Raw genomic sequence first — 9,236 nt, 5'->3', positions numbered from 1 at the left:
GCTTCAGGGCTAGTGATGTTTCAAGTGGTAAGATTATGAGCTTTAATAAGTAAAATTATCCCAGCTACAATGACAGACAACAAATATTACATTTATAGCATTACAACTAAAACCTTTTAGACGCCACCACCGCAGTTTGTCCTTCATGAGCCTTCTTAGACAAGATGGCGGCTGCCTGTAGTGGCGACCCGCGACCATGGGGATATAAACAGCTTTTTATAAAGGTAAAAATAATAAAACAAGGTCTTTGTCTGCAATTATTAGACATGTTTTTTTTTATTATTGTCATTAGTGATTATCTTAATTTCTGCTAAAAGAATTGACAAAATCCTACACACTGTGCCTTTAAGTAATTTTTTTGAGGATTTATAATTTTACCAAGTATTTTTTTGAATTGTGACTTTTACTTAGTTACTTTTAAAACCTAAAAATGATACTTTTACTTTACTTTAAATTTTAACACCTAGTTACTTGTTATAAATTAAATCTGCCCTGAACTCATCATGAAAGGAGTTGTTTATGTGCTCTAAAAAATTAAGTGTTGAATTTACTCATTTAAATCACTTGAACTATTTTCCACTAAGCCAGTAGAGTAAATCTGAGGCGATATATATATTTTATTATAAAGAAATTGACCAATTTAATCAACTTGGTTTTGTGGAGCCAGTTTGGTTCTGTAAATTTAACAGTTTATTTGTTAGAGAGCGTGGAAAAGTACTTTTACTTTTACTTCTACTTTCCCAGTTTTTGTGAACCGCCCTGGTCACATCGCCTTGGTGTTGGAGCAACAGATTACAACTGTTGACGAGTTGAAGGCTAGTTCAAGCTCAGCTTATCCTGAATTTAGAAATCTGACTTTTGTGAAATGAGCCTCTGGTGCAAGCTCACATCTGTTGATCTTGTAATACTAACAAAACATGGCTTCATAATGATCTGTATTTATAGTTTCTTCACATAAAAAATGTTAACATATCTATAAGTATGAGATGATGACTGGGAGAAATATTACCAAGCTGAAATGTCTTGTAGGAGCTTCTGAACTCACTCTGGTTCTTAAAGGGATGCACAATTATTTTTAACATTAGGCATTATTTGATACACATTTACCTCAACAGTAAAACAAAAACTGTAAAAATACAGTAGGTTGTTTTAGTTTTTATAAATTAAAAAGCATTATATTGTCCCTCTGCAACTGAAAATGCAGATGAAGGACAACAGAGCTGTTTCTTGGATCGGAGCACCTCAGTTTAGCATGTTAGCTTTTGCATTAGCGCCAAGCTTTTCATACGAACTGAAGGTAACAGTTACCTGTGTATTGTATATATAGAATTGAACTATGGGCCTGGAAAATACATAATACACCTTTTTAGATCATGCTTAGCATATTTAAATCATGAGCAGATGCCGTTTATACCTCTTCTGTTTCAGGTGATTTTGCAGGTGTTTATGAAGCTCTGCCGTCCTGCTGCTGGTCTGCAGATTCTCAGAGAGTCGTGTTCAGCAGCTCCTGCAGAAACTGGAAGGTAACATTCAAATTAAACGTACGACAAACAGGATTTTCTGCTGCAGTTTGTACTGTGCCATTGTAGCCACCAACACTCCTTTGTGACTCGTTTCTTCTTCGTTTTCTCTCTCAGGATCTCTTTTTGGTTGACAGGAAATCAAAACAAGTCACCTCCCTGTCTGATAGTAAGAATCCATCCTCTCCTCCTCTTCCTCCTCCCCTCTCCCTTCTGTCCTCATCTCCATCCTTCCATTTCCCTCCTCCTCCTTCCTCTCCACTCTCTCCTCTGCTTTGTCCTCCTTCTCCTTACTGGTCTTCTTACTCTCCTCTTCCTCCTCCTACACCCTTGTCCTCTATTTTCCCACCTCCCCCATCTCCCTTTCTCCCAAACTCAGCCCCTCCTGTTCCCGCTGAGTCTTACTTTCCCCCTCCTCCCCATCCTCCTCCTTCTTTTCCATCATCTCATCTTCATCAGGAGCACCAGAGAGAGGTGGAAGGTATGACAAGACCAGCGTTTGAAATTAGTGACATGCCTTTTAAGAAATTTCAGAATGAAAGTCGAGTAAGAGTTTTGAACGAACAGAAAGCGGTGAGTTTTAAACATGACAGAAAAATTGTAACATTACTCTTTTTTTTTGACCGTTTTGTGCTTTTTCAACAGTTAATATATTGAAACGTTCAGCTCTTTAAGGGCTTTCCGGCTATGACTGCTGGTGATTCAGCTATTTATACTTTTTGAGATATTTAGTTTTTTCAGATGTTTTTCCTAATTAAAAATGAACAGGGCTGTTTTCATTTTAACATCCTTAAAACACTTAAAAACTTTTGCACTTCGTTCTAGTTCTGTTTTTTTTATTCCTTGTGCTAATTTCAGCTTTCTTTGGCTCTATTTTTCTGAAATGAGCTTTTTTCTGCCTTTTTAGCTATCATTTTTAATTGTCATTTGACCTTTTGTGATATTCTTTTGCTAATTTCAACCTTTTTGTGCTTCTTTCTTCTATTGTAGACTTTTTGAGCTTATTTCAACTGCTTCCTGCTAATTTTAGCTGTTTTTGTGTTTTAAGCTACTATTTAAATAATTTCAGCTTCTTCTAGTTAAACTTTTTGTGCTTTTTTCAGCTGCTTTCTGCTAATTTTAGCTGTTTTGTGTTTTAAGCTACTATTTAGCTATTTCAAACTAATCAGCTAAAAATGTTTTTGATAATTTTAGCTTCTTACTGCTTAGTTCAGCAAACTTTAGCTCTTTCTGTTTCTTTGTGCTAAGTTCAGCTATTTTTGTTATTTCTAGGCTAGTTATAGCCCTTTTTAGGTGTTTAGCAAAAATCTTTTAGCATCAGCCTTCACACTACATTTTTTCAGGAATTACACATTCTCTAGTTTTATGAATCATATTTGTTCCTTTGTTCTGTTTACTCTTCCTCCATCTCGCTGCCTCTTTGCTGCAGACTCCTCAGATTGTTTTAAACGTTACGGCAGCTGGAAGCTGGTGACAGTTCAGCGAGATCTGATGGTCGTCTGTTGCTCCAGCCCCAACACACCTCCCACCCTGGTCAGATGGAACACGTGCATCAAAACGTTCATTTAGTTTAATTTAAATTTTGTAAACAAAGTAAATTGTGCAGATCTTGTTTTATTTATTTATTTTTTTGTAACCTGAGTCACATATTTGTGTTTGTGTGTCTGGATTTCTGTGCAGAGGGTGGGATTCCTCCCGTCGGAAGGGGAAGCTGTGAGCTGGCGAACTCTACAGCGGCCTGCCATGACGCTTGACTTCCAGTGGACAATTCTGGACGTTACACCTCCACCAGAGGAGGACAACACAAACTACTGTGAGCTTCCAGTTTCTGCTTCATCTGAAGATTTATACCGACTACGACTTGATTCAACATAAACAATTAAAAAATTTAAAATACTGATACACATGTGAGCAAAGTCAGTCATTTGCAATTCAGAGTAAAATTTTTTTAAAAAAAGTTCACGTTTGTGGTTATTTCAGAGGCAAAGATGTTTGTGTTAAATTTTAATAATAAAATATTTAAATAAAGCATGAAGTTATTTGGTTTAACATCAGTTTGTTCTTCTTTCCCTCCATTTTTTTTCTTTTATGAAGCTGGTTTAGACTTCAGTGCTGTCCTGGTTAAACCGTGTCCTCTCCTTCATGAAACCAGAACACCCCTGGTCGTCTTCATCCACGGTCTGTGCTCAATTTAGTTCTGGATAAAAAGATTTAAATATGTTCAGCATTGTGACACATAGAAAACACTGGGTACTGTTTTGCTCCCTCAGGTGGCCCTCACTCCCAGTTTCCTGCAGAGTGGAACTGCACCACAGCTGGACTGGTGAAGCTGGGCTTTGCTGTATTGATGGGTGAGACATCGACTCGTTTATGTTTCTATTGGCTGAAATGCATTAAAATATTTGTGGTTTCGTGTTGGCATAGAATTAGTTTCTGTGTTTTGATGTCCTTTAAAAAGAGACGTCTCTTTTTTCTTGGAGCATATCTTGTTGCATCACCTTGTTAGTTTTTTTGCTGTTAAAGCTATTATTACACTGAGCCGGGCCTTCCACTTTCACATTTTCTACATTATTGTTTTGCCTGCATTCAGTGAACTATCGGGGATCCACAGGGTTTGGCCAGGACAGCATTTTGTCCCTGATTGGTCAGATCGGGAGTCAAGATGTAAAAGACGTCCAGGTATGGACTTTTCATCTCTGACTCTAAATAATAGTGTAAATGTTAAAAAAAAAAAAAAAAACACATCTTACCTTCTTTACCCAGACGGCAGTGCTAACTGCGCTGCAGAGCGACAAAACCCTCGATCCCAAACGCGTTGCTGTGATTGGTGGATCCCACGGTGGTTTCCTGTCTTGTCACCTGCTCGGTCAGTATCCAGACTTCTACAGAGCAGGAGCAGCCAGGAACCCAGTTATCAACGTTGCCACGCTGCTGGGAACGAGTGATATAGTGGACTGGTGAGAGACACTTGTGTACACTGCAGACGACTCACAAACGATGCCTTCACTTGTAAATCCATGTCACTTCATGACGAGATTTGTATCTTTTTTTTTCTCTCTTTTTGCCTTCAGGCGCTACACGAGTGCTGGGTTCCAGTTTGCATTTGACAACATCCCTACTGCTGAAGTCCTGGCAGTAATGTTGGAGAAGTCTCCCATCACACATGCAGCAAAGGTCAGACTTTGAAACATGCTTAAAATACTGATATTAACTGTAGTACTATAGAGTATTATAATTATATGAAGTACAACACTGACATGCCACTCCACTGCTTAAATAATATAAATCTTTATTAGCAGCTTGATTGAATGATTTAATTAACATTTTGAACCTTAACCATTGACAAATGTGTCCTGTAGGGGGTGATAAAACCATTTACAAAGATATTTTTGTAGGCCATCATGTTTACAAGTTTAAACTTTCAAAGGCTTTATGAACATTTGCATTTATTTGTGTGATTGATTGTGGTAAACATAAAACGATCTACATACGCTTTGTTTAAAAATATCAAATAAATGCTAGTTTTTTTATAGATTATAATAACAGTGTTGTGTGGTGATGTGCAGATCAAGGCTCCACTGCTGCTGATGTTGGGTGGAAAAGACAGACGAGTGTCTCCTCACCAGGGTCTGGAGCTTTACAAAGTGCTGAAGAGCAGAGGTTCACCTGTCAGGTATGACAGAGCACTTTTATGATAAACGCCTGAGAAGATGAATCAAAACAGTGATCTCACTATTAAAGGAGATATATCATGCTTTTAAATCCTTTTTTTCACATTTGAATCATTCAGTTGGGGTCTATATAAAGTAGAACTGAAATACTTTGGTCTGAATTCCTCCTTATTGTAACTCCACAAGCCCCTCTTTCCTGAGGTGTCTCTCAGACCAACTCATTGTGAGACTGTCCTCCAGACTGGTCCTTTCCAGTTTGATAAAGGGATTTATGACTATATAGCGGCACAGAAACCTTTTATTTACAAATGAATTAAACTTGTCAACAAGGGAAAACTTGTCCATCCAGCCTTACATGTTGGAGCCAGAGCAGGATGAAGACCACCAAATTGTACTTGGTAAGTCCAGACCTTATTTAGAAGTTCTTTTGCAAATAATATAATGTAAAAATTCAGAACACGTCATAGAAAATAGAGAAAATGGAACGGGTTAAAATAAAAGACCCTGACAGAATATAAAGATATTTATGCAGCACATTGAGAGGCTAAATTAAAATTAGATGAGACCTCCAAGAACGCAACAAAATGCATTTAACAGATAAAGTGGATTTTGCATGATATGTCCCCTTTTAAGGTTTTAATTCAATACCGTGTATTTTGTCAAAATGATGTAACCTGCATGAATTTGTAACAACTTGTTTTCTTTCAGGTTGCTGTGGTTTCCAGATGATGGACATTCTCTGTCGAGGTTGGACACTCAGGCCGACTGCTTCCTCAACACTGTGCTGTGGCTGAAGCAGCATCTTTGAGCACACACACACACACACACACACACACTGCAGTGAAGCTGTTCTTCCAGTACTGAGCACTTTCAGTTGAGTGTTTTTACTCTGCCTTTGTAACAACAAAAGAAGGCCTGCTTTATGTGAGCCTTGTTTTGTAAATGCATTGTAATAAAATCCTCCTCCCCACACACACACAAAAAAAATAATAAAAAAAACACTATAATGAAGTATGTGTGAATATTTTGTGCTACATTAAAAAAAAAGCATCTGCAAAGTTTTACTGTAAAATTTCTTATTTACACAAGAACATTTAAATTTTCCAGGTATTTTTGTTGATGTAGCCTCACAATAATAAAAGCCTGATTAGGCACATGTGGTTCTAAACATCAGCATCATGGCAGTGCAGTGGTTAGAACTGGTAACTTATTTCTTCCTAGGAGTAAGTGAGAGTGGTTGTTTCTGTTTTCTGTGTGGTGATGGACTTGCATCAGGTCCAGAGTGTACTCGCCTCCTGACTACGGGAGACGAGCACCAGCAAAGAAACGACAAACAGGTGAAGAAAATGGATCTTTTTATCTAAATATCCAGTAAATGTAATTTACACAAATGTCCAACAGATGGCACTTTAGTCTCCTTGTATGTTAAAGTCTTATTAGGAACGATCATACTACAACCGTTTATACCTGCAGCTTTATATTATGTATCGGTTGTCTGCTATAGATCATACAAATGTATTAGTTCAAAACAAAAACCAAATTGAACAATAAATTGAGAGGTTTTATATAAGTTGATGTGTTGCTCTAAGAAAAAGAGAAAAGGCAAAGTCTTAAAACGCCAAGAGTTACTGGACATCTGAAACTTTGTAACTTCACAAATCCGCTGCAGTTTCAGACCACCTGAAACCTAATCTGAAGCTGTTAAAAGAGGCTCTTGAGCAGCTTTCTCGTGAGATTGCAGGAACAATTGGTCTACTGTAATGCTGACCTTCAAACCAGGAGATAGAAACAAGGCCTGAGAAAACATTCTTACTGGGTGATGATCCACTTTAAAGACGTAAACCCATTAAATCGTTTCAGATTTGTTTTTGAAATTGAGTCAAAATTAGTGCTTTATTACTTTTACAGTAATCTTCAGAAAAGTCTAATAAAAAAGAAGCTCTGTCCTGTTGATGAAGGGGTTCTGAGGTAGTTGCTGATGGGGCAGAGCCATTGTTGAGAACAGTCCCACCACTTTCATAGCCCAGACTAGAATGGTTCTTGTTTCATACTGGTGACAAATGAAACCTCAGATGATTTTCAGAGGTTAAATGCCTGAGATGATGCATAGAGCTCGTGGACTATCTTCCAGCAGTTTCACTCTGACAACCAAGTCACAGCGGCGGCATTAATTGTCCTCTTCACCAGACGACACGCTGCAGCCTTGAGCTGTTGCCTGATGAAGTCACTGCGATATGGGTGTTGGTTGAATGGTGAATGGAGGTTGTTCTGAAGAGGAAGTGATGTAAAACGGAAAGCAGAGACAGACAAAAGACGAGCGGGTGTTGGAGACGACGAGCGAGCCAGATAATAGGAGAGGCTCACGGCACCCCTCTGGTATTCCTGCTCGTGGGACGGGACTCTGAGATGAAGCATTGTTGAAATGTAGAGGTGGGATAATGTCTCGTGTGTATGTAGGACGTCAACAGACAAAAGAAAAGAGAGTGGAAGTGGACTTCCTGACATTGATGAACAAAGAACCTTTTGCTGTTGGTTTGTTCTGGTTATTTCCCATTTGAGAACATTTGAGTTAGCAAAATAAAAAGGTAGCTGGGGAAAAGCTTAACAAAATAAAAGCATATCAGTTCTTTGAGTTTCAAACTGCCCAGTCCCTGTCACGCCAGAGTTTTAGACTAACATCATCTTATTTAGTGGAAAGAGAGTTGCTGTTTTTGTAAAACCTTAAAATCCTGGTTATGTGCAATGTTGCGAGTTTTACTGTATGTTGTAAATGACTGTGACAGAGCTGTATAAAGTACTTGGAAAAAAACAACTAAGTAAAAATACCTTAACAGAAAATTACGTTGGTTAAAATGAATTACTCTGAAAAGCAAAGTCCTTAAATAAAATTCATAAAACTTCTCACAATACATGGGAAAGTAAAATTACTTCTACACACACAGAAAGAAATGAAGTGTTGAATTTACTTAACTAAGTAATGTCGGCAGTTCTACTAAACCAAGCTGAGTAAATTGAGCAACTTATTTAAAGTTGTAGTAACTGTTACACTGACTTGTTTAATTTTAAAGTAAAAAAGCAAAGCTATCATTTTTGTGTTTTGAATAATAAAAGTAAGTTACGATTTTTTAAAAAAAAAGTAATTTGTAAAATTACAAATCCCCAAAAAATAAAAAGACTAAAATACTTTTAACAAATTAAATGTACTTCGTTACTGCTTTTAGCTACAACTACCAAAACCAAATTTCATTCTTAGATACGATCTATAGACCAGGTTGTTGCACTGGAGGCATGACCCTAAATATGTACTTAAATATTTCACGATGGGCTGGCAGCTGCTGTGGATCAGTTGCCTTGAATTAAGGCGATGGTTTGAGCGTTGAAGCTGAATGCCAGCAGCCTTCTGAGAGGAGCACGGCAGGAAACTATCGAGGAAGCAAAAAGACTATCTGATTACCAACACTTCAGAAGTATTACGTGGCTTGTTATGTCTTGCTTGTTTAATTTAATAAAAGCAACCTTGGATGTTTTGGATTTTTGCTGGAAACACAAAGCTCTTTGGCTTTAGAGATTTTTAAGATATATTGTAAGTTGAAGTTTTATTACAGCCTACTGGAAGTTCAGTTTGTGTGAAATGTATTAGATTTGTTTGTTGTAGGAAATTCAAGCTCGTCTTTAATACTACAAGGGTACAGTTCCTTTTCTTTGTTGCTTTGTCAAAATATGGACTAAAAGCCTGAAATTTTCACCATAAAATAATGTTCTATGCTATTAGAGCCTAAATAATAATAGAAAATATTAGTAGATGTAGTTGTGTGGTTAACTGGAGCAGGTTCATATTTACGTCATTTGACGTTTTTCAGCTTAAAGGCCCTGTCACACTATAACGTTTTAGACAACTTATGCCAACTAATAAAATAATTTTTAGTCTAAATTACTAATAAAAGTTATAAGTTTGATTAATTTGTGATCATTACATTATGTCACCTAAAAGAGGCTGCAGTTGATTTTTAAATCTTGTCTTCAACGTAGATGTCTTTAAAATTTT

The 9,236-nt window shown here is 37.2% G+C and overlaps 1 protein-coding gene across 3 annotated transcripts in view; it reads left to right on the top strand.

Annotated features, from left to right (window-relative positions):
* Nucleotides 1–6,181, top strand: part of zgc:136971 (S9 family peptidase) — an 11,690-nt gene extending 5,509 nt beyond the window's left edge. For 2 of the 3 annotated variants that reach the window (XM_014001742.1, XM_014001743.1), the window contains exons 12-23: nt 1,429–1,523; nt 1,638–1,689; nt 1,900–2,001; nt 2,950–3,053; nt 3,201–3,333; nt 3,615–3,698; nt 3,791–3,871; nt 4,111–4,199; nt 4,284–4,477; nt 4,592–4,694; nt 5,087–5,193; nt 5,900–6,181. In XM_014001742.1, coding sequence (XP_013857196.1) covers nt 1,429–1,523; nt 1,638–1,689; nt 1,900–2,001; nt 2,950–3,053; nt 3,201–3,333; nt 3,615–3,698; nt 3,791–3,871; nt 4,111–4,199; nt 4,284–4,477; nt 4,592–4,694; nt 5,087–5,193; nt 5,900–5,999 — 1,244 coding nt within the window. In that variant the 3' untranslated portion in view covers nt 6,000–6,181. The remainder of the gene's footprint in view (nt 1–1,428; nt 1,524–1,637; nt 1,690–1,899; nt 2,002–2,949; nt 3,054–3,200; nt 3,334–3,614; nt 3,699–3,790; nt 3,872–4,110; nt 4,200–4,283; nt 4,478–4,591; nt 4,695–5,086; nt 5,194–5,899) is intronic. The other variant, XM_014001744.1, reaches the window with a different exon arrangement.
* The last annotated feature ends 3,055 nt before the right edge of the window (nt 6,182–9,236 follow it).

Source organism: Austrofundulus limnaeus, unplaced genomic scaffold (genome assembly GCF_001266775.1).
Source record: "Austrofundulus limnaeus strain Quisiro unplaced genomic scaffold, Austrofundulus_limnaeus-1.0 Scaffold10, whole genome shotgun sequence".
Taxonomy (NCBI): Eukaryota; Metazoa; Chordata; class Actinopteri; order Cyprinodontiformes; family Rivulidae; genus Austrofundulus; species Austrofundulus limnaeus.
The sequence above is the reverse complement of the archived record's forward strand: the minus strand, read 5'-3'. Positions and strand labels throughout refer to the sequence as shown.